The sequence below is a fragment of the Mus pahari genome, chromosome 11 (genome assembly GCF_900095145.1).
Source record: "Mus pahari chromosome 11, PAHARI_EIJ_v1.1, whole genome shotgun sequence".
In the NCBI taxonomy this organism is placed as follows: domain Eukaryota; kingdom Metazoa; phylum Chordata; class Mammalia; order Rodentia; family Muridae; genus Mus; species Mus pahari.
Window position 1 is genome coordinate 22,790,629 of NC_034600.1, and position 25,257 is coordinate 22,815,885.

At 39.0% G+C, this 25,257-nt stretch overlaps 1 protein-coding gene across 13 annotated transcripts in view; it reads left to right on the plus strand.

The window, feature by feature from the left end:
• The window catches only part of Ssbp2 (single stranded DNA binding protein 2), a 249,609-nt gene that overhangs the window by 174,041 nt on the left and 50,311 nt on the right, over positions 1–25,257 (plus strand). For 10 of the 13 annotated variants that reach the window (XM_021208226.2, XM_029544067.1, XM_029544069.1 and 7 more), the window contains 2 exons: positions 5,524–5,613; positions 25,126–25,185. In XM_021208226.2, the coding sequence (XP_021063885.1) occupies positions 5,524–5,613; positions 25,126–25,185 (150 nt within the window). The remainder of the gene's footprint in view (positions 1–5,523; positions 5,614–25,125; positions 25,186–25,257) is intronic. The other 3 variants (XM_021208232.1, XM_021208230.2, XM_029544071.1) reach the window with 1 other exon arrangement.

The window sequence follows — 25,257 nt, forward strand, 5'->3', positions numbered from 1 at the left end:
AAAAACAAAAACAAAAACAAAAACAAACAAACAAAAAAAACCTATTGAGCCAGTCCCCCAGTGGTGGGCAACATTTGTGAGGTGGTGGAGAGACAGGCTGCTGGGTGCCCTGTGGCTGTGCAGTTTATGATTTATCTGTACACTAGAAACTGTATATCTACAATATTGGCCTCCATACCGAGGAGGACGGATTTCAGACTTCTAACAGCAAGGCCTAGAAAGGGACCAGGCCTCTCCCCTCACTTTCCATCTGGAGCTCTGCTTTGTAAAAGCTGGAAGATTGATTGAAGAGAGCATGTCACTGGAGGGCTGTTCCTCAGGTCAGCTCTCTCCACAGGAGGGGAAGACAGACTTGAGTCTCCCTGCAGTCTGCTCAGCTCTAAAGAGAGAGCCTTGTAAAGGATGTGAAAGTAAAGTGAACATGGAGAAAGTGAAGTGTGTCAGTGAAATGAAAGGTTTGGAAAATCTTAAATGAGTAAATTCACATCTATTTTAGTTGGGAATATAAAAGGAACAATGACTGCAGTTCTTTCAGAGACCTCCTATGTCCAAGGGAGCTGTTTTGCTGATTTCGGTTTTGTTTTGGTTTTGCTGTTCCTTTTTTGTTTTGTTTTGTTTTTTAAACAGAACCTCACCATGTAACCCTGGCTGGTCTAGAACTTGGTATGTAGACCAGTCTGGCCTACAAAGATCTGCCTGTCTCTATCTTATAGATGCTGGCAATAAAGTCATGTTACACCACACCTGCATAGTCAAATTTTGTTGGTGTTTTTTTTTTTTTTTTTGTTTTTGTTTTTTTCTGAGACAGGGTTTCTCTGTGTAGCCCTGGCTGTCCTAGAACTCACTCTGTAGACCAGGCTGGCCTCGAACTCAGAAATCCACCTGCCTCTGTCTCCCAAGTGCTGGGATTAAAGGCGTGCGCCACCATGCCTGGCTGTATATTTTTAAACTACATTCTTTACATTAAATTGAAGTGAATAAAACCATTTGATATGAATTTGTTCTGAAAGGGCAAGTGTGATGCTCACATTGAAAAATACAAAATAGCAAAAAACATGTCGGGAGAATGCAGTCATCAAAGTCTCAAATATCTACCAGCAAGTATGAGTTCCTCTGATGCCCAAACAGGGCTCACCTTAGAACACAGTGATGACTTAAGACGCAGTGTTATTGCTCATGTTATGTTTCTCAGAGGGAAACCAAATATCTATCAAATGGAAATGAAAGTTTCTTTTCTTATTCCTGAATTTTTGAAAGTTGTTTTGTTGTTGTTGTTGTTGTTTGTTTTGTTTTACAGGACTAGGCATACACATAGAAAGATTTCTTAATATAGTAAAGCTATCTTCAACAAGCAGTTGGACTATTTAAGTGTTTCGAATTATAATTGATATTGCTAGATAGCTACTATCATCATTTTAAGATTTACTTGAAAATGCCTGTATATGGGTAGTGTGTGTTGTGCTGTCATAGCAGTATATCTAAGACCAGAAATTTAGATAAAACCAAGTCTATTCCATAGCCAGGAGACTGGGAAGTCTGAGGCTGAGCACTGCCACCTAGTGGTAGGACGTTCCTGCTGTGTCCATATTTGAGGAAGGCAGAAGAGCGCACAGAACAAACTACCTCATCCATTCTTTTAAGACCTGTTAGAAAGGGAGAACTCTTATATCCCCATCACCTCTTAAAGGTGCTGCCTCTTACTTCATTCGCATTGGCAACACATGAGTTTGTTAAATGAGAAGACATAATTGAAATTATAGAGGCTTAAAATAGTACAGATGACAAAATAATAAAACCAACAATCCTGTTTATTTTAAACTCCTTTCAGTTTCTAAGTCATATCACCATTTTATTTTTGCAGTTACTACTTTAAAGTTTTATATATTCTTAATATTTTTCTGTTTCACAAAAATGCAGATTTTACATCTTTATTTTTACTATGTAATTAGGACCTGGTTCTCTAGCACTCTTAGTAAATCAAAGGAGCAATTACTGGCATATAAAATCTTAATAAATCTGATTATATTTTATGATAGAGCAAATCTTTTTAGCTTCATGTCTGCTTTTTTGAAACCTCTTAGAGGCATGTGGACCTCCTTCTCTCTGCAATATTCAAATAGCAAGGCTAATGATTTAATAAAATACGTGTTAAGATGCACATATCTGAAAAAATTAAGTATGAAAGTAATTGAATCCAGCAGAAACACTAAAGCGACATGTTTCCATCCAAACGAAAGTCTTCCTGAGTCAGTTAGCTACAAGAAATATTATAAAATCATAGTGTATGTTTTTCTTTCATTAAGATAAGCTATTATAAATATCAGCCCAAAACAATTATATAATAAAGGATATTCCATGGTAGTCTAGTGAGAATTCTTTGTGGGAGTTTTAATATAACTAAGCTGTTTACTCTTGTTATATGAATATACAGACACTTCTGGGTTAGGTCCCGTTATAAGTTTCTGTTCATTCTTAGATCATGGATTAACTCTGTCTCGTATTAGCAAACACCAAACAAGTTTGTTCAAGAAAGTAAGAACTCTGCCCTCCAGGAAGCTTTCATGTACATAGCTTGACTCTTTAAATTCAATACGTAAATTATTTAGATGGATATTTACACAAATTGGCATGGTATTCAGTTGGGGGGTTATTAACTGACAGTACTTACAGAACTAATTAGTAGACCTCTATGATATTAACAGAACAACATTTGTAACAACCAAATGGTGCACTTGGCTGAGTCACGTGATATAATTTGTTAGTAAAGCCTAGCGAAAGTGGGTGACCAGTGTGCTTAGATGCAGGTCCTCAAAGTGAAGTCTAGTCAGAGTGACCTGGTCTGTGACTTTGTGCCTCGAATAGTTTCTAATGTTGTGGGGGGTTTTTGTTGTTGGTGGTGTTTTTTTTTTTTTTTTTTTTTTTTTTTTTTTGGTTTTTCAAGACAGGGTTTCTCTGTGTAGCCCTGGCTGTCCTAGAACTCACTTTGTAGACCANGCTGGCCTNGAACTCAGAAATCCGCCTGCCTCTGTCTCCCAAGTGCTGGGATTAAAGGTGTGCGCCACCACCGCCTGGCTCGTTTTACCTTTTATTACTACATTTTTTATCTGTTCGTACAAATGAACCTGTTTTCTTTTCCTAATATAGGGAAAAACTTACCAGTATACTTTTTGGGTAACTAGAATTGATGTAAACATAGGTTTGAATTATACAGGCTCAAGGACAGGGATCAAATCCTGCTTCCTAGACTTGGTTGTACACTTTTAACCTAACTGTTGTTGATTGTAAATTTGTTCCCTCTAACATTATATTAAAATATTATACAAGTTTAGTTAAATGGAAAATCAGTTTGCTTTCATTTTTAAAAGATCATGTGTGGTGCTGTACAAAATGAAAGGAGCCAAGAGTTGGCGGGGCTGCATCAGGCAGTCGTCAGTAAGTCTGTCTTAGTGCATGCTGCCTCTGAGCATGCTCATGTAGTCACGAGCAGCAGCTGCCTCTTTTGCATTCGTATCCTTGGCTGTGGTTACACTTGGATTCATAAGTAAACAGCATTTCACAGGATCACATTTCAGCCTAGATACTCTTGGGAACTGTGAACATCATTGGTCTCAACAACCTCAAGTACTGTGGAGCAATGCACTAGAACACGCTAAGATACCATCTATGGGCTGAGTGCATGGGTGGATACAACAGGCACATAGTAGTCAGGGCAGCATGCATGTAACTATGGGACCAGCACATATGTAAGTGTGGGACCCACAGTAGTCAGGGCAGCATGTACTTAACTGTGGGACCAGCATGTATGTAAGTGTGGGACCCACAGTAGTCAGGGCAGCATGGACATATATAACCGTGGGACCAGCATGTATATAAGTGTGGGGCTCACAGTAGTAAGAGCAGCATGTACATACATAACTGTGGGACCAGCATGTATGTAAGTTTAGGGCTCACAGTAGGTAGGGCAGCATGGACATACATAACTGTGGGACCAGCATACATGTAACTGTGGGACCCACAGTAGTCAGGTTGCATGCACGTAGCTGTGGGACTAGCTTGGAATGTTTTTTCACAGCGAAGCTGTTAAATGTCACACTGGTGTGTCTTAAGCCTCTCTGGTGCCTTTGTAGTAAAATCATTCAGCATCTTCTCTTGCTACTGCTTTAAAATGCTGCTAACCACAGTTGCACTGCTGTAAACTGTAACCCAGAACGTCCCTCCTCTGGCTGGCTGTGCCTCTGTGCTTGTTCCACAGCCCCTTTCCTTAATGTCTTTACCCCGACTGACCAGTCTGTTCTCAACTTTATGAGCACGTATCTTTACCTTCCACGTCTATGTAAGATCCTGTGCTATTTGTCTCTGCCCTGCTTTATTTGAACTTAACATAATGTCCTCCAGGCTTATCCACACTGTCACAGTTTTTTAGGCTAAATAAAACTCCATTGTGTGTATGGGCCACATTTTCCGTAGTCATTCATTCACCAGTGAGTGCTTAGGTTGGTTCTGTATTCTGGCTGTTACCAGTAGCACTTCAGCTAAAGCAGGGCTGCAGCTGTCACCCCACAGTCACTGTCTCTCTTCTGGATAGATACACGAGAGTAAGATTGTCAGCCGCTGGGTTACTGCTACTTCTAGGTTTTGTTTTACTTCGTTTTGTTTTTTCAGGACCTTGCATATACTCTTCCATAAAGGTGGCACTAGTTATGTCCTCATCTGTGTCCCTTCTTTAGTGGTTTTAGAACCTTAATGAAATTGAAAAATAAAGTTGTTAGTTACAGAGCAGCTTCATGTGTGCCAATGTGTATAAAAAGAAATCTATAGCCCTTATCTGACTACAAAGAATCTAAAGCAAAGGTTTATTTTTTCATATTCACATTTAAGGAAATGCTAGGATTTCATGAAAAGATTATAAATTAAATAAACTTTGAATTTTTCAACTTGATAGTTTTAATAACTTGTGTGAGACCAGGGTCTTCAAATCTAATTCAATTGTTTCTTCAGTCTCCTGCTTGCATTTTCATCTTCTCACCTTACACTTTATGATTTGGGTAATGATTATAACATTAAAAATGAATAAAATATGGCTATCTGTAGGCAGAAAGTGCATTTTACTTGTTTATGACATATTTAAGTATAATCTAAATGAAGGTCTTTTCCCAGTTCCTGTGATCCTCGAACAGACTTTTACCTGTTTGCACATTCATTGCTAATGTTTGCCATGTCAAGTGTCTGTACCTTCAATTAAGCATTTGTTAAAACTTTTATCATCTGTCACTTACTCCCAGCACTTAATATATATTCAATTGTGTCATCTTATGAAAGATCTTTGTCTTCACTGAGTTTCTCCAGGCCTGTTATAGCCACTGACATTGTTTAGACACTGTTAATCTCAGGGCACGTGTAGAGTGGGGAGCAGCGCTTTTGCTCGCAGGAGTGCAAAAGCAGCCACCCTGCAGTGTGCACCAGCCTGTGGTCCTGTGCCTTCTCTGTAATGATGTAGCTCTGTCTCTCCTTTATTCTTTGCAGAGTGCTGCAGCAGCTCCCAGCCCCGTGCTAGGAAACATGCCCCCAGGAGATGGCATGCCAGTAGGTCCCGTGCCACCAGGGTTCTTTCAGGTACTCAGAGTCTTGACTAGGGATGTTAAGGTGGAGGGACCGCTGCTTGGTGTTATTAATGGTGATGGAGTAGGACGAGGCTCTTTGACTTCTTGTAGATTGATTCTTAAGGTAAATGTGATACTGTACAGCCAACTCTTGATTCCTCAGGCTGGTCATTTATGTATTCCCTTCCTCGGTTGTATTATTTGTTATGATCAATATTAAGCCATTTCATTTGATTAAGAAGGAAAAGAAATCAAAGTACAAATTAAACTATTAAGTTCACCGTGGTGAATACTTTGTGGGAAAGACATCTTTAATGTGACAACGCTCATTCTCAATGTCTGTATTTCTGTAGAGTAAGAATAATCAAGATTTGGCTGTATTTTTAAAAGTAGCCAAGTCATAATCTATTCACTTAATAAAAATTATAGTTTGTATCAAATACTTGAAATTACCTTTGTGGTTTTTCAGCTGGAATATTTATTAATATAATTATGTAAAATTTGAAGAGCAGATTTTCAATTGTGTATTTAGCTTTTTAAAATTTCAGTACCTGCTCCTTTTAGCAATGACAGTAATGATTTTAGTGCTATAATACATAATTTTTTAATTTTATAGATCTTTACTTTAAATCTAATAGAATTCTAACCCAAACCAACAGACCCATATAAATTCTGAAGACTCTTTTCTCTATGTTAATTTTATCACACTCTTTGAGAAAAATTAAGAATTTAAGAGTTAAGAATTGGAGGTGGGAGACATTACAGTAATTAATAGCTAACACAGTATCTTGTTAATATGGTACACACCTATAAACAAAATTGATAATTCCAAAATCCTTGATAAAAATTGGTTAGTAATTCATACCATTATTAAGGTACTTGCAGAGATTAAATTGTAAATAATTTTGCAAAATAGATCTATAGAATCAAAAGATCTCATTTAGAACCTCAAACCAACCCTGCATGTTTAGGGAATATTTGTTTGTTTAGACACCCTTTATTATTACTGGAGTAATATGAAAGATGTAAAAGTCATGTTAGAGCCACATTCTATCCTGAGACCCTAAGTATAACTCTTGATCATTACACAGTCACCACATAAGACAATGATAACAATAGCTAACTAACATTTAATAGTTGTTTCCTGTGTGCTGTGCTTTAGTCTAGTCTACATGCTTTACGTAGCTACCAGCTCCCACAGTAGCCAATGTTTAAAGTGTGGATTGCTGATTCTCACAGTGCAGATGGACACACCAAAACACTGGTAAATGGTTTCACGGGAAGTGACAGGGCTGGGACGTTAAATCAAGACAGTCTCCATTTCTGCCATTGAAGTTACCTTTGAAAGTTGACTGCTATCTGTGACATGTTTTCAGCTCATTTTATTTTTGCTTTAGACTCTAAATTCTCTTGTCAGAAGTGGGTTAGGGTTAGGGTTAGGGAGTATGTTGGGGAGCCTTCTCTGTGAGACAGTTGGGAGCACAGCGAGTGGCACTGTTAGACGCGAAGGTTGGCTGGGGAAGAAGCACATGTTTGCGCTAGAACAGTATGCCAGGATAGATAAACCTATATGTTGTTTTTCACGTTTGTCAGAGTTAACCCCTCTTGCCTATTTTCTTGTAAGAGTAGTCAAAATAACTTTAATTTCCTTTAAACTATTCTGATAGAATTCATGACTAGATTCCACATACTGTGATATCTAAAAATCAGCACATATATTATACAACATTCTAAGGCTCTTTGTGTTAACAACGACAACAACAAATCAGCTTTAAAAATGAAAAAGTACAGTGAGAAGCTTGGTGGCCAAGAAGGGAGAAGTCCACCAGAGTTGGAGATAAGTGAGGGTTAGAGAAACTGCCCAGCAAAACACGTAGAGGAAAGGCACATCAGACAGTGCTAGACAGTATGCTAAGCAATAAAACAAGCAGTATTGACATGTGCAGGATACACACAGAATGTGCTGGAGCGGAGGCAAGGGGTCCTGCACACGAAATTGGAAAGATGTGCTCTAGTCTGTTGAGAAGAGCCTGGAATGGCATGGTAAGAAAGAGCTGAATCTGTTTACCATGCTATTAGGATCCAGTGGATCTTTGGGAAAGGCAGTAACCTGGTTGTGCGATTGATTCAGACTGTTTAGGCATCTCTGGTAAACATGTTTATAACATCCCTGACATCAAAATGCCCAGACTGTGGTGAACTGAGAAAAGAAGTGATTTAAGTATGGGCAAATTTGGAAAAGGCATATTAAATTTGTGGAATGTACACTTGTAGCAAATTAGATCACCACACTTAGTTTTGGGAAAGGTATAGTCAGAAAAGCATTGTCAACATAGAAACTGTAATCGCAATTAATATCTTAAGATGAGTGAGGAGCTAGGCAAAGGAAGCAGAGAGAAAGAAGGACAGTCAAGGAAGGAGAGATAGTGACAGGAGCCCAGAAGGGAAAGGAGTAGACCCCCTAGCATTTCAAGCAGTTATATCCTGACTAGTTACAAGGGAATCACTGGTGGTGCCGCCTGAGAGGGACTGAAGGTAGTCCAGGGTCTGAACCTAACCCTAAAGACCGTGGTGAGCTGCTAAGAGGAACATCTTTGCCTTTGCATCTTTAAGGGGAAAAGTTTCAACAATATTAGCCAGAATTCAGTTACAGAAGAGTACGCCTACAAGTGGAGAGACTGTTTCCTAAATAGAGCTCAAGAAAGCGTCTTTCTGACAAGATCTGGGACAGTAGGATTAGAAAGAAAGAAATGGCAATTATGTTTGAAAAGCCTCAGTTGATTGCAAATTAGGCATAAAAGAGAAAAATTTGCAAAAACTAAGGAAGATACTGCAGTTCCTGTTTTGGATCTTTGAATAATTGCAGAATCGTTATCAATGTAAAGAAAAATAGGAGATGGAAAAATCTGTATACATGCGAGTTATTTCTGTTAACCCAAGAAGAATGTTTCAGCTCACCTCAAGGACTTTCCCCATCTATTCAAAATTCATATACACTCAGGATTTTTAAATGTTTCTAAAATACTGAAAAATTCAATCCAACACTAAAAAGCTAATATCTCTTAATAATACGGTGATGAGATTGGCTGAAGTGTCCTAGCCAGTTAGTATTGGATTTCTGCAGTTTGTTAATGAAGAGGCTACCTTTCATACACAGAAGCCTCAGATGATCATCCTTGACATCAGAACACCAGGTTCTACTCCTGTTTCCACAGACATTTTCCTCTGAGAGTGGTCCACATCTTGAAGCTTTAGAAAAGAGAGTCATTTGTGAGTTCACAGATGAAAACACTCAAGTTCTGCACAGCCATTGAGCAAGGTTCACTCTAGGAAAGGGCACTACAAGTGACTGGTCCCAGAAGGCCCACTAGCGAGAGACGAGGGTTCTCTAAGAAGTGAGCGTGGGGGCTGGTGAGATGGCTCAGCAGGTAAGAGCACCCTACTGCTCTTTCGAAGGTCCTGAGTTCAAATCCCAGCAACCACATGGTGGCTCACAACCATCCGTAACGAGATCTGGTGCCTTCTTCTGGAGTGAATGAAGACACTATAATGTACTTACATATAATAAATAAATAAATCTTAAAAAAAAAAGAAGTGAGCGAGGACATAGCAGGGAAACCTCAGCACTGGAGGAGCTCTCAGCAGTCTCCCCCTCTCAGCCTCTGTAGCCGCTGGATGCTGAAAGGCTTATCTCTTCTGCAATTTACAGCTAGGTAGGGTGTGCAGGTACTTCATAGTCCCAGGGGGAAATGCAAAACTTATTTGGGCATAGTGTGAATGGGAGCTGACCATAAAGAGATTAAAGTATTGGGATAAGATGAGTAAAGTTAATAATTTATAATTAGTTTCTTAGGTTAAAGTAGTTTTGAGTTGCACTCACTCTATAATCATACTGTAAAAAAATACGTTGAAAAAGTCCTATAAATAGGCAAATGTATTTCTTTTATTCCCATTTACACTAAAGAATGGCCCCTTCTTCCTTTCTCTCTCTGCCTCTCCCCTTCTTTCTCCCTGTCTTCCCCCTTCCATCCCGTTCTCCCTCCCTCTTGGTATAACTTAAATTCATTAGCAAGTAACATTCCTACAAATCTAAACTTAGAATTTCAAAACAAATACAACTAACTTTAATCCTGAAATCAATATCTGTGATTAATATTCCAGTCATTTAATATGTCCATTATGGAAGACAGTCCTTAGATTGTTGCCTTTCTTTTTGAGACTTTGTAACCATGGTATTTGACACTTTGCTGCTGGCAGGAGAAACCTACTGGAGGGGGCTTGCTTTGGTTGGCAGTTTGAATGGGACCAGTCTAGCACTGCAGGGAGCATGGCCGCTGTGGTGGCCCAGTCCATGGTGCTCGGAGCTTGATGTGTGTTCATTCACATCTTAGTGCATCAGGATTAAGAATCAGAAACAACTGGACACGGCTATGGGTTTTATATGATCTCCAAAGTCGCAGCAACGCACCTCTGTCAGTCAGGCTGGCTTCCTTACCTCCATGACCCATGCCACCTCTGGGCACAGGATGTTAAAACACACAAACCTGTGGGAAGTATTTCTGATCCAAGCCATAAGTTTTGTTTTTATTTAAATGGGAATGTCTCTTACTTAGTAAGAGGCCACTAAGTGAAATTAGTAGGGAGAGTTGAACATGCGAAGGAAGTGTCCATTTAGTAAAATAAAGCCATCTAAAGTAAGATATGTACTTACTTACTAGAGTCTGTCAGAGGCATGATTAGTGTAAGAACCCAGTAAATCCTCAGGGACACCTGTGTGGAACCAGTTGATGACTTCAGAGCCACATTCTTTTTTTTTTTTTTTTTTAAATTACATATTTTCTTCATTTACATTTCAAATGCTATCTCCAAAGTCCCCTATACCCTCCCTGACCCCTGCTCCCCTACCCACCCACTCTCTCTTCTTGGCCCTGGTGTTCCCCTGTACTGGGGCATATAAAGTTTGCAAGATCAAGGGGCTTCTATTCCCAATGATGGCCGATTAGGCCAGCTTCTACTATATATGCAGCTAGAGACACGAGCTCAGGGGGCACTGGTTAGTTCATATTGTTGTTGCACCTACAGGGTTGCAGCCCCCTTCAGCTCCTTGGGTACTTTCTCTAGCTCCTCCATTGGGGGCCCTGTGTTCCATCTGATGGCTGACTGTGAGCATCCACTTCTGTGTTTGCCCAGGCACTGGCATAGCCTCACAAGAGACAGCTATATCAGGGTCCGTTAGCAAAATCTTGCTGGCATGTGCAATAGTGTCCGGGTTTGGTGGCTGTTTAGGGATCAGAGCCACATTCTTAAATCAAGACAACTAACTAATTGTTACCAGAGGAAAGGCAATAGGGCTGTCCATCAATCTTAAGTATGGTTTTAGTAGAAAAAATACAGTAATGCATTAATAATCTCATGTGGCTTAATTCAGCAGTTTCATGGTATACTAAGAATCTTAATTATAAACGGTATCAACCTATTGGATATCTACATTTTGTATTTGTATATTCATTCTTTCAAAAATAGACAAAGGCTTAAAAATAGACAGCCTTATTGAAATAGACAGCAGTATTTCCTTAGACCAGTTTAGATGTTCTTCTCATTTAGGTACAGTGGTCAAAATAACAGAGTAAGTAGTCTGAATAAAATAAAGGAAACACAAGCATTCTTTTGTGTTTTAAAAAAAGTAGATTAATCCTGTCTGCTACTTTGTAAGAGTTAGTATTTTTGCAGGTTGTAATGAAGATTATCCCATGACTTAAAATAATTTATAGAATATTAAATTGAAGGCCATTTCTTCTAAGAGAGAATGTTGTATTTTTTTCTTCTTCTTGCTCTTTACTGCAGAAAACTTCCACAATGGAAACTGAACCTTACTTACCACTCTAGTAACTGGACATATCTTTTATTGAAAAGCATGATGTAATCTTGGATACACTTATAAATATCTGTTTAAGCCGGGCATGGTGGCGCATGCCTTTAATCCCAGCACTTGGGAGGCAGAGGCAGGCGGATTTCTGAGTTCGAGGCCAGCCTGGTCTACACAGAGAAACCCTGTCTCGAAAAATACAAAAAATAAAATAAAATAAAAATAAATAAATATCTGTTTAATTTGAATATAAACCAATATAGACTTGTTCAATTTTGCTGTGCATTATATTTTGCTACAGTTTTTAATCTTGATACATTTATTATCTTATAGTCACTAAGTCTTTAGCTTTCTTAACAGAAACTGTTAAAACTAATAAAGTATTGACGTTGGGTAGTAAAAGTAAGGCTTTGTCTGACTACAGTTGTAAGTATGTGGGGACAGCAAGTGTACTGTGTGAGTGACTTAGTTTCAGGCCGAGTGCTCACCCCGTAATCTGACTGAGTTGATCAGAACTCCACTGTGCTAGAAGACAGTGCCACAGTTCGCCAGTCGCTGGCAGGACTAGACCAGCAATGGCAACGCTGCTTTGCCATCTAGTGGCCGTGGGACAGTGTCTCCATGTTAGTATTTGTGTTCCAAAGGGTCTGCCTTTAACCAGACTGCATGGTAGCAAACTGACCTAATGCTTTGGCATAGTAGTAATGAAAAAGAATTAAAAAGAGAAAGGGAGGAAGGGAAGAAAAAGAAAGAAAAACAGGTAGTAGAAAAATTCCCATTTCTTCACGGGGTTATTGACTAGAAAAGGTTCCCCAGCTGGTCGGGCAACACAAAGTAAAGCAATATTGCTATACTTTGAAAACAAAACAAAACAAAAAAATCAAACATGAGGAAAAACTCTTGTTTTTCTCTTGAGACTGAAAAGAAATTAAAAGGAATGTTTTTTTCCCCAAAATATACTTTTTAAAATTCATATTATATCCCAATTGCAACCCCCTCGCTCCTCTCCTCCAAGTCTTGCCCTTTCAAATCCTTTCCCTGTTTCTCCCTCCCCTTCTCAGCCCCCCTTGGGTACCACCCCGCCGTGGCGTACCTAGTCCCAGCAGGACTAGACACTTTTTCTCCCATTAAGGCCTAAGGAGATAGTCTAGCTCCGAGAAGGGGAGCCAATGGCAGGCATCAGAGTCAAAGACAGGCCCCCGCTCCAGTTGTTAGGGCGTCCCTAAGAAGACCAAGCTGTACATCTGCTGCGAATGGGGTTGGGGCTTAGTTCCAGCCCCTGCATGCTCTTTGGTTGGTGGTTTTGTCTCTGTGAGCCCCCAAGGGCCCAGGTTAGAAAACTCTGTAGGTTTCCTTGTGGTGTTCTTGACCCCTCTGCCTCCCTTAATTCTCTCTGCAACTCCTCCACAAGACTCCCCAAGCTCCTCCTAATGCTTGGCTGTGGATCTCAGCATCTGTTTCCATTGGTTACTGGATGAAGCCTCTCAGGAGACAGTTATGCTAGGCTACTGTCCACATAGCAGAGTGTCACTAATAGTGTCAGGGGTTGGCTCCTTCCTATGGGATGGGTCTCAATCTTGGACAGTCATTGGTTGGCTGTTCCCTTAATCTCTGGGATCAGCTGGAGACCTGGGATGTCTATGGGAGTGACCCTAGCTGAGATTTCTACCAGTGGGAAATACAGAGACTAGTAGCCATCTCATATAGCCAGGCAGGACTTCCAGTGGAAGGAGGGGGAACATCAATCCACCCACAAAACCTTCAACCTAAAGGAAGGAAGGAAGGAAGGAAGGAAGGAAGGAAGGAAGGAAGGAAGGAAGGAAGGAAGGAAGGAAGGAAGCTAGCTAACTTAAAAACAAAAACATTTCAGAGCAGAAACTGAAATTTTTTTAAATAATTTTTTTCATTTCTTAATTTTTGTATGTGCATTGGTATTTTGCCAGCACAAATCTTGGAACCGGAGTAATAGACAGGTACAACCTGCCATGCGGGTGGGCTCTGGGAATTGAACCAAGGTCCTTTAGAAGAGCAGTTAGTGCTCTGAACTGCTGAGCCATCTCTGAGCCCCAGGAAATATTTTCTATCATCTCTGGGTTAGTATCTTGGAGGTAAATGTTTACTTGATTGCTGTAAGTCCGAGGCTTTGAGATGCCTTTATGTGTGTCATGTGCTCTGCTGTTCTTTGTGAGTCAGCCACATCAGCATCAGGACCAGCTGCTTGGTCCCTCCCGCAGTGAGATATACACAGACTTGTTAGGTCCTTTCTAGTCTTCATCTGGATGTCAGGCTTGCTGTACCCTTCCTTCCAGTGATCTGCCTTTCCTCCTTCCCTGATGGGTTTCAGAAACAAGTCTTTAGAAATAGTATAACTCTGGCGCTGCCCCTTCCCACTCTCCAGAAGTTGTACATGTTATCTTAAATTTTCATGAACCAGAAGTTTAGTTACTGTATTGTTCCTCAGTTTTATTGAGTATGGTACTGGAAATACTAACTATTATTTGGAAATACCTATGTGTAATTAACATTAAAATATAATATCTAATATTGTAGACAAGAGAGACAAGAGAGAGTGTGTGTGTGTTAAAAGTTCAGATAGTAGAAATAGTATTTCCCAGAGTGAAAATCACTAATATTGTATAGTGGAAGGCAGAGAGTACTGCTTAATTATCAAAACACAAACCGTAAAAATAAAACATAAGTGTTCTAGAAATGTAATTTTGAATGTTAGAGAACAAAGAGCCTGAGCGTTGCAAATGGAGCAAGCCCTTCTCTATTGCAAAGATAGAACACCTGAAATGCAGAGGTGCCGGGCAGCTGGCAGCCAACTTCGTGGGACTGCTGTCCTACAGCCCTGGTGATAGTTTCTGGTCTCAGCCACAGAGGGAATTTAAACTTCTCAGCTTGAATAACTAAGGAAGCGTTAAAACCTACAATTCAGAAAACTAAAAGCCCTGTAGCATTTTCTGGATGGACAGGGAGCAGAGGAGGAACTGTTGGGTGTCTGCTCTGCTTCGCAGTGGGGATAGAAGGACAGTGTTGGGACTCCAGTTGTTTGCTGGGTAGCACTCAGCAGTTAGACTGGCTGTCTGAGACCTGGCACTTGTCTTGCCACTTCTTGTTATTCCTGAAAGTCAAGGGATCAACATAGATGGAGTGGAACTCTTAGTTTATGGTGGTGGTTGTTTAGTTTCGTTTGTTAATGCTGAATCTTATTCTGTGATTAGAAAAACACTGGCCGAGAGGGCTGGTGGCAGAACTGTTGTGCCCCGAGCCTTGGTCTCCCTTTCTTTTTCAAGGGACGGTTAGACAGGTTGCTCATGCTTGCACTTGCTCCAGGCCCCTTGCCTCAGCTACCATAGAAATCCTCAGGCAAGTTCAATCTCCTTCTCTTTCATTTTTCAAATTCCCAGCATCTAATATATGAGTTAAACTAGTTTAATTCATTAATGTACATGTTAAAATCTTTATTACTTTAAAAATTTGACACATAAATATGGGTTGTATAATTTATATTTGTATTAGTATAATTTAGTTTTGTTTCATGTGTGCTTCTGGGAGTGGAGCCCACAGCCTCAGGCACGCTAAGCAATCACTGTACCTCCAAGATCTACCAGGGCCAACTTTTTAACAAATATATTAATTTTTCTGCATGGACATTTCAAAGGAATATTGCTAAATCAATTTAATGCCACAAGAATATCATTATACCAGAAAGATAAGAACAAAATACAGCATTTTAAGATGTTTTTGCAATGATTGGTGAATATAAGGTAAAGGGTATATCTCCTATACCCTCACCTAGAGCAACTTTACATGAAAATATAAATCATACAATGCAAAAAAGTAATGGATTTCTATTCTTTAAGGAAAAATTAAAAGTATTGCTTGAATCTTAGCTTTTTTTAAATAGTAAAAACTTTTTAAAAATTTTTTTATTATTTTATTTACTTTCCAGTTGTTGCTCCCCCCCCCCCCGTGGTCTTCCTTCCCACAGTTTGTCATGCCATTCCTTCTCCCCCTTGCCTCCTAGAGGGTGCCCCCTAACTAGACCTCCCCCTTCCCTGGGGTTTCAAGTCTATAGTTAAGTGCGCCTTCTCCCACTGAGACCGGACCAGACAGACTTCTGCTATATGTGCCATGGGCCTTGGACCAGCCCATGTATGCTGCCAGGTTGGTAGCTCAGTCTCTGGGAGCTCCCTGGGGTCTGGGTTAGTTAAAACTGCTGATCTTCCTACAGGGTTGCCCTCCTCTTCAGCTTCTTCATTTTCTCCCCTAATTCAACCATAGGAGTCCCCAACTTCAATCCAATGGTTGGGTGTAAGACTCCATCTGTAAGCATATCATAGCATCAGTAATAGTGTCAGGCCTTGTTTTGACCCCTACCCCCACCCCATGAGATAGATCCTAAGTTGGGCCAGTCTTTGAACTGCCTTTCCTTTTAGTCTCTTCTCTATTTTTGCCCCTGCTGTTTTTTTTAAGACAAGAACAATTCTGGGTCAGAAACTTTGACTGTGAATTAGTAAACCACTCCCTCCGATTGAGGCCCTGCCTATCTACTGGAGGTGGACTCCCTCTCCCCAGTGTTGGACATTTTGACTAAGGATGAGTCCTAAGCGTCTCTCACCTCCCAGGGTCTGGTACTTTCTAGAAGGTCCCCTTATCTCCCACCGGACTGAACCTGCTTATTTCCATTCATTCTTCTGGCCCTCTGGGAATCCCCCCAATACCTGATCCTTTTCCCCTCCCCTTCCCCTTTCAAACCCAGGTACCTCCCTCCCTTCCCCCTTCTAAGTAGGATTGAAGCATCCTCACTTAGGTCTTTCCACTTGTCACGCTTCTTATAGTCTTGTGTTGTATCCTATGGATCCTGTACTTTTTGGCTAATATCATGTCCTTTTGGGTCTGAATTATCTCACTCAGGATGATATTTTTTTAGTTCCATCCATTTGCCTACGAGGTTCATGATGTCCTTATTTTTGATAGCTCCATTGGTAAATGAACCACATTTTCTGTATCCATTCTTCAGTTGAATGGCATTTGGGTTGTTTCCAGCTTCTGGCTCTTACATATAAGGCTGCTCTGAATATAGTGGAGCATGTGTCCTTATTAGATGTTGAAGAATCTTTTGGGTGTATGCCCAGGAGTGGTATAGCTAGGTCTTCAGACAGAACTATATCCAAGTTTTCTGAGGAATCGTCAGACTGATTTCCAAAGTAGTTTTACCAGTTTGCAGTCCCACCAGCAATGGAGGAGTGTTCCTTTCTCCACATCCTCACCAGCGTGTGCTATCACTTGAGTTTTTGATCTTAACCATTCTTATTGGTACAAGGTGGAATCTCAGGGTAGTTTATATTTGCATTTCCCTGATGACTAAGAACTTTGAACATTTCTTTAAGTGTTTCTCAGCCATTCGAGATTCTTTTGTTGTGAATTCTTTGTTTAGTTCTGTACCCCATTTTTAATTGGGTTATTTGGGGTTTTTTGGAAGTTTTCTTGAGTTCTTTATATATATTGGATATTAACCTCTGTTGGATGTAGGGTTAGTGAAGATCTTTTCCCAATCTGTTGGTTGTCATTTTGTCCTCTTGACAGTGTCCTTTACCTTACAGATGCTTTTCAGTTTCATGAGGTCCCATTTATCAATTTCTGATTATAGAACTGGACCCATTAGTGTTCTGTTCAGGAAATTTCCCCTGTGCCAATGAGTTGGGGGCTCTTTCCCCCTTTTTCTTCTGTTCGATTCAGTGTATCTGGTTTTATGTTGAGGTCCTTAATTCACTTGGACTTGAGCTTTGTACAAGGTGACAAATATGGGTATAGCATTAGGCTTCTCCTAGGCCCAGGATCCATCTAATCTCAGGTTCTTAGTCCTTTCATAGCATAATGTATAGTATAATGTTCCATCTCATTGAGTTGTCCTCAAATCCAATCAAAAAGTGGTTACTTCCATAACAGCTGCAGCACTGTGGCACCACTACTTCCTGCAGATAGGTCACTGCTGTAAGTTGCAAGGTTTGTAGGTGGTAGTTATAGTTAGGTTTTTACTGCTGTGAACAGACACCATGACCAAGGCAAGTCTTATAAGGACAACATTTAATTGGAGCTGGCTTACAGGTTCAGAGGTTCAGTTCATTATCATCAAGGCAGGAACATGGCAGCTTCCAGGTAGGCATGGCGCTGGAGGAGCTGAGAGTTCTACATCTTCATCTGAAGGCTGCTAGCAGACTACTGGCTTCCTGGCAGCTAAGATAAGGGTCTTAAAGCCCACACACACATTAACTCACCTATTCCAACACAGCCATACCTACTCCAACAGGGCCATACCTTCTTGTAGAGCCACTCCCTGAGTCCGTCATATATAAACCATAACCAGTGTTGAAAGTGGTGATTATTTTCTTCTCTAGTAGCATACAAAGTAGCTTCTCTCACGATGACTACTAGTCCAGTCAGTGGGACTGCAGCTTCTAGTTGGGTACCAGATCAATGTCTTCATGCTTAATGACATAAGGAAGTTTGTGTCTTCAGCAATAGGGCCTTACCACCCACCAGTAACCAAGAGCCTTGCTAATAGTCGGTGATGATTGAAGGGGTCAAAGTGATCCCTTTGGCCAACAGTTCGACAAGGTACAGCACATTCCTGACACTGAAGGTTTTACTGGATGGTGTAAGATGTCTAGATATGCATTATCTCCACAGTATATGGTGATCCTGTTTAACTTCATATGCATATATATTTTAGGAGGCTTCTGTAGTATCGGGTTTCCATATGGCTGTTCAGATGGCCTTTGGTTCTACTTGTCCCCACAATCCTTCCTTTACCCTGCCTTCCCCACCCCCTCACCTAATCCTCCTATTTGAGTTTCTCCTTTGTCTCTTTATAACACTGTACCATTTCCCCTTTCCAGGAAGATCTTCTCCTCTTCCATGCTCCCTTATTAGCTACCTAACCTCTGTTGTTATTTGTATTGAAACATCTGTCTAAAGCTTAAAAGCTAACATCTACATGTAAGAGAAAATGAGCACCCTCATAGTCTTATCTTTTGCTATAAATTTCAATTATTTATTTTCATAATCAGATATGTAGTAAAGGCAATTGGTCTGTTGTTAACCTTACTACCACACACCAAAAATAAGTGTGTCTGTATATGTGTATACTCATTGATATAAATTGACTTAATTGAATAATTAATTATAATGAATGTTGTCCAGTCATATATGTGTATATTATGTATATGAGGACAGCACAGTCGTGATCCACAATCCATGAGTCTGTGGGGCACACCTATATGCAATGATTGTATGGTAATAAAAGCTTAAGAAGTACTCTCATCTTCTTGAAAAGGACCATAATGTAAGTGACCAATCTTGATGTTTAGGATAAATCCATAAATAATCACCCTGCTTATAACTGCTGTATGGGATTAGCTTGCCAAAAACACATCAAAGAAACTAGATTTGTTATTACTTTACAGTTATTTTAATTAAGTGTTGATGAGGCTAGACTGTCTAGGATGCATGGAAGATAAACTACATCCTTACGCTGATTCGCAGAATATGCCAGCACAAGTATGTCATCTGTGAGCTAAATTAGTGTAGTACTAGTTGGAATTAAAATGTGTTAATCAAGAGTGTCTTATTCACTGGCGTGTCAGTGGTGTCTGATGGAGATGTTCATGAAAAACAGAAAGGAAACTAAACAAATAAGATGAGGAAATTGGAAGAGATCTTTAGATTTATTTATATATAACTTATGCATCATTGCTTTTCTATAGAAAAGTCAAGCATTACATGGAATTATAAAAGTATGCAAACATCTGCATATAAAGTGTGACTAAAATAAACTGTCACACTCCACTAAAGATTTTCAAAGAAACATTCCCTAGTAATATTTATTGTAGGTAGCATATAATTTTAAAAGAGTTAATATATTTAAGTTTAATTTTAAAAACTTACTTATAAGTAAAATATAGAATAGAAATTTACATAGAAAGGATCATATACAGAGAATTTAATTTGTAAAATAGATAGAAAAATAGGTTTTTTTTGTTTTTAAAAGAATATTGTCCTTTGGTTAAACCTTGTAGTGAATATATTTTGGATTCATTGCTAAAACTTTAAATAACTATATCCTGATGTATTCTTCATTTTCTAAAAGTATGTTTTATAGATTCTAGACTAATCCTATGTCATAGAATTATGCTGGACTCTTAATAGATTACACTGACCAAACAAGAGAAAAGATTAAAACTAGATCAAGCAACAGCTCCTCAGGACTAAGGCATATAGACACTTAATTGTATCATGATCAGTAAAATATTGAAAGCAATTTATATTTTCCAGAGCACTTTTCATTTGCATCTCATTTTTTATCTAAATGATGTGATATATAAACTACCTTTTAAAAGTTAACCTTTTTCTTATGTATCTTTTATGCCAAAGACATTGTATTTTAAGAAGACAGATATTTAGTATCAGTACTGAGATGTTGAGTCTTAGTGGTCCACTCTTTACAGTATTAATAGGTGCTACTTACTTTTAACAAGAGATGTGAGATTTTTATACCAAGCAGCCAAGCTCTGTTCCATCTAGTTAGTTCTGAGCCGTCCTTCCATCAGGGCTGCTCACTGCTCAGCTACAGGCTCAGCCACACATTCCTCTAGCTGCTTTCCTTCCCTACCCCCTCCCCAGAAGGCACTGCCTGCTTGCTTTTCTTTCCTGGAGAATGTCGTAAGTTACCATGTTTTAATGAGCAGTTTTATTACGATAATAACACACTTCTAATCAAACCATGTCCACTTACTGCACTCTACCTGTATTCTGTTCATGTCAGCATTTATCTTATAAACAAAGTTAAACATGCCCAGGCTACATATATTATAAAAACTCTATTCAGAGTGTCTAAGGGAAAAGAGGAAGAGCTTGTTAAATTGGGTTTTGGTTTTGGTTTTGGTTTTGGCTTTTTCCTTACATTTCTTTTAGTCTGATGAATCAAGACCATATGCTAATTTGTCTTTATATGTAAATTAACTTGCTTACTGGAGATATCCCCAGCCTTTTCAGCTTTTCTGTTTAAGTGGTGGCTGGGGGAAAGAAGTGAATGTTCACACAGTTCCTGGGCCATGAGAAGATGCTGAGTCAAGTTTGTTTGTGGCTGGTTGGCCCTAGGAATGATAGATGCATCCATCTATTCTACACTCCTAAGAAAGGGCAGAGCAGGGTTTGGAAAACTAGAAGGGCAGTTCAGAAGTTTGATCTTTGCTTTTCTTTTATGAAAAAAGGTTGACTTAATGAATTCTAAGAAGTGAAGCTTTCTGCTTTAAAATGTCTCAAAAAAGCATATAAAAAAGATTTTATAGGTCATGTTTTATTATAATGTATTAGAAAGGATAAGGAATAAATGGTCATCTTCCTTTTAGAAAAAGCAGTTTAAAATTTCTAAATAATTCTTGGTGTAATATGAAATAATAATCTATTTAAACTTAATGACATTTATTCTTAAACAAATTATGGTTCTGCATGATGTAAGTCTACTCTCTGGAAGACCCTTGGTGGCAGTGAGCCTTTGCTCCTGCCAGGTCTTGTCACGTGCCATTTTGTATGATTTTTTTATGCTGTGTATTTGTGTTCTTCCTACTTTCCAGTAACCCATTTCCTTCAGGTGTAGTCAGTCTGGTCTGCTATGATGAAAACACTAGATTAGGTGACGTAAGCAACATACTTATTCCTCAGAGTTCTGAAGCCAAGAATAGTCAAAATCGAGGTGTTGGGCTTAAGATAGTCACTTAGTGGAGTGTTTCTGTGGTATATATGAAGTAAGTTCCATCTATTAGCACACAGCCTGGCAGAGTGGCAGACACCTAAGACCCCAGCACTCAGGAGGGGGAGGCTTGGGATCCTAAATTCAGTCCTCTTCAGCTCCATAGCAACCTTGAGGCTAATCTGAGCTATAGAGACCCCATCTCCAAACATCCAACAACCTAAATGCCAAGCAGCCTTGCGTTCCAGTTCTCTTCTCAGTGAGCAGTCATTTGCCCTTCACAAGCCAGAGGGAAAGCAATCAACCCTCCGTGCCTCTTTTTAAAGACAGCAAACGATTCAGGAAAGTTCTGCCCACCAGAAAGATTGATTCCCTACAGCCCCATCTTCAAGTAGCTTTATACTGGGGATTGGGTTTCATTATGGGAATTCTGTAGAGACACACAGAGCCAAAGCACATGTTAATAGTAGGAACAGGCAGAGAGAATTTTGCTTATGAGAATAGCTTCCCTGTTAGAATGCAGGCCAAACTATCATGGGCTCAAGAACCTCATCCCATGTGTGTGGCTCAGTCTGAAACTTGAAAAATCATCGTCTAGATTTTCAGTCACTGAGGACTGTGTATTTGATTCAGTAGGGATGACACAATATGGCTTTCAGGAAAGGTACAGATTAAAGGTTTTTTGTTTTTGTTTTTTTTTTTTGTTTTTTTTTTTGAGCTTTCATTGATACTTGACATTTGATAAACAGAACATTCTATTTGTTCCAAAGAGGACTGATGCACAGAACATTCTCTGGAAAAGTGCTGGGGTTAAAGGCGTGCGCCACCACTGTCTGGCAGAATTGATCTTTATCTGCTTTGTTCAATGACAGATCTGACCACCTAGAACCTGAGCCCTTGTGAGTGCTCAGCAAATTACTTGTCAAATGAGGGATTCTGCTTGCTGCACCTTTAGATTAGGAGTGTTCTTCTGTCCCCAACTGACCTCTAAGGCCTCATTCCTTTTCTCTAGAAAGCATGGTAATCTTCTCCAACTCCTTGATAAGGATGGCTCGAGTCTTGAAGCATGCTGTTTTCTGTAGGCCCTCCCCACTCACACACACTTCAGCTGTCTACACTGTGCACCATACCAATGTTTTACTTTAAAGGCAAAGTGGGGCTTACTTCAGAATCGTGAATCCCTTGTTTTGTAAAGGATATTAAACATAATCTGGTCCCAACTTCTTCGTTTTAAGGTTAAGAAAACTAGCCCGCAGAGCTTATAACTCAAGGCTGCCCTACTAATCAGCGATGCTACAAAAGCCAGCAGCCAAGCTTTTGACTCACACAGATTTTTTTCCATATACATTATAAATAACTTTTCCCAGGGATTTGATGTCCTACTTAAATCAAAAAAACCAAAATGAAACAAAAAAACTGCTTCAGAAATAAAGAATAAGCTTATTTTCAGAGCTAAGAAGTCTTTGAAGAACATGCTTGTCCTAAATTATAAATTCAGAGTACCAACATGTCTATCATAACATGTAACTAATATTATCGGTAGATAATCTCTGGCCAAGATCAGTATTTTACCATAGCATGATTAAAATTGACTTGCTAGTTAGTGAAGTACAGTTGATCCAGTGCAAACAGTCTGATATTGCAGTATTGTGTTTATATAAGTTAACTCATTAGACATTTAAGACTTAGGTGGCTGTCTAGCTATGTCATAGTTAGGTTTTGTCTAAGTATTTAGAATGCCAGCACTAATATTTTAAAGAATACTTTTGCTAAAACATTCTTTATAACTTAGATAAAAATATTTTTCAAAATCTGAATGAGCTAGATTTTCCTGTCATGTGTGTTCTATAGAAATACTTAGCTATGTGACTTCTTCCATCAATCTCCTGTCCCTCCCTCCCTCCCTCCCTCCCTCCTTCCCCCTCCCTCCCCCAAAACACAAAGTGAATTATTTTGGAGGAAGGCATATGAGGAAATAAACTGTCTAAACCAGAATCTGTCTCTTCCACCTTTATTTTACAGGGACCTGTCCGTCCCTAGACACCACATACAGCCTCAGGTGACTTCTGTAAACCAGGTAGAAAAGCAGAGATAATCACATCCAAATTCAGGGGTTCACATTCAGTCTTTCAGAGATCAGATAATCTATGAAGTTAACAATGCAGCTTCTTTTCACATTAGGTGAACATACCAGTCTTCAGTTGTCTGTTTCCAAAGGCATTTGATGATTATTTGCGCCAGCATTTGGTGTTTAGTGAGATTTTTCACATTTGGGGCCTGTACTCCATTTCCAAGTGATTTTTATTGTAGGTAGGAATTACTAGTAAGCTACTTTTATTTCTTTCTATTTATTTCAGTAAGTTGATATTATACCTTGAATCTGTGACTTTATCATGAAACATCTCTTTGTGAAGAAAGACAACTATTATAAAACTAATAATACAGTATCTAATTATCAAATTTAGATACTGTACCTAAATTGAGTCCAGAATTTAAAATTGTAATTATGTATGTAAAATTGGATGATTTAAAAGAAAAAGAAAAGAGCAGAACCTGAAGTTGGCTGTAACACGTGGCTTACTTGCCACTTCACCCCAGAGCAGCTTCTCCACTGAGAGGAGAGCTGGCTCTGCTCACTCTGGGAAAGCTAAGTGTTTTGTAATCAACTTTGTTACCGTAGGAAAAGTCCACTTAAGTTTTAGCAGCTGGAGGTAACTCTGTTACTTCAACAGTCTGCCATGTCTGCCCAATAAAATGATCCCCTGGGAGCCCAGTGACACAGAGTGAAACAAGCTGCATCTTCAGTATAAACTTAGTTTTGTTAGCTCCTTAGGCTGTAGCAGATACTATAGAAACAAATCTGCATGACAGAAATTTCTTGAGATTTTATTGCTGTAAACCAAATGTTTTATTTATAAAGACATAAATGCAGGGTTCACTTATTAAAATGTTATAAGCTGGGTATGTAAACCTTTTAATCTACTTGCCACATATTAAACTGATTATGAAGCCCATTAGAAATAAGTACTTTCTTATTTTATATGTGAAAATCTTATTTAAGTATTAATATATAAATAAGCAAAATTATTATTCTGCTAATTATTAATAAATAATAATAGTTTTGAATAATTTCATAGCACTTTAGAAATAAACAACCTGAGCATAAGTAGACAAGTTTGGACACTCATCTCTATAGGCACTGGCCACAAAGATACCCGTAGATACTCAGTTTCCTACTAAAGATTTAACCCAACTTAGTGGAGTCTTTGACTCGTACAACAACAAAAACTAACCTGAACTTTAAAAGAAGACCATTTTCCTTTTGATTAAAAAATATATACTTCAGAATACACTATAATCAAAATATGGAAAGAAGTTTTACTTTTCAAGTTTATAATTAATCATATATAACAAACTCATAATGGAGAAAGACCAACCATAGAAAACAAAGTTCTTTGTAATCTTGTACAGAATAGCAGTAGAGGGGTGAAATTGGAAAATTTTTAATTTTTATTAAAAACTGATAATATTTATAGTTTATTAAAAAGTACACACTCAGAACCTATCATGTATAATGTAATAACCACCAAGCCTGATAGCTATGGGGACTTAAATTACCCATTTCTTCATCCTGTTGATAGCTAATTAGATCATCATTTTAGAAATTCATATTTTTAATTGCTGTGGTTAATCATCTTCGGTGTTTTCACATTTCCTGTGGAAAATTCCCAGATATTCTCCAAAATAAAAAGCAGAATGACAATTTTCTTGGAAATTTTTGTTCTGCTGGAAACAGGAAAATGAATTGATTGTGAATTGTATTTATTTACATTTTTCAAGTAGTTTGTTTTTAGCTTTGTGTTTTACATTGTTGTGATTTTTGTTTTGTTTGTCTCTAATAGCCTTTCATGTCACCTCGGTACCCTGGGGGCCCGAGGCCCCCACTGAGGATACCTAATCAGGTAAGATTTATGTGCTACTTAACATTTTAAAACACCTTGCAAATATCCGAAGTGTTCCTTCTTGTATGAAAC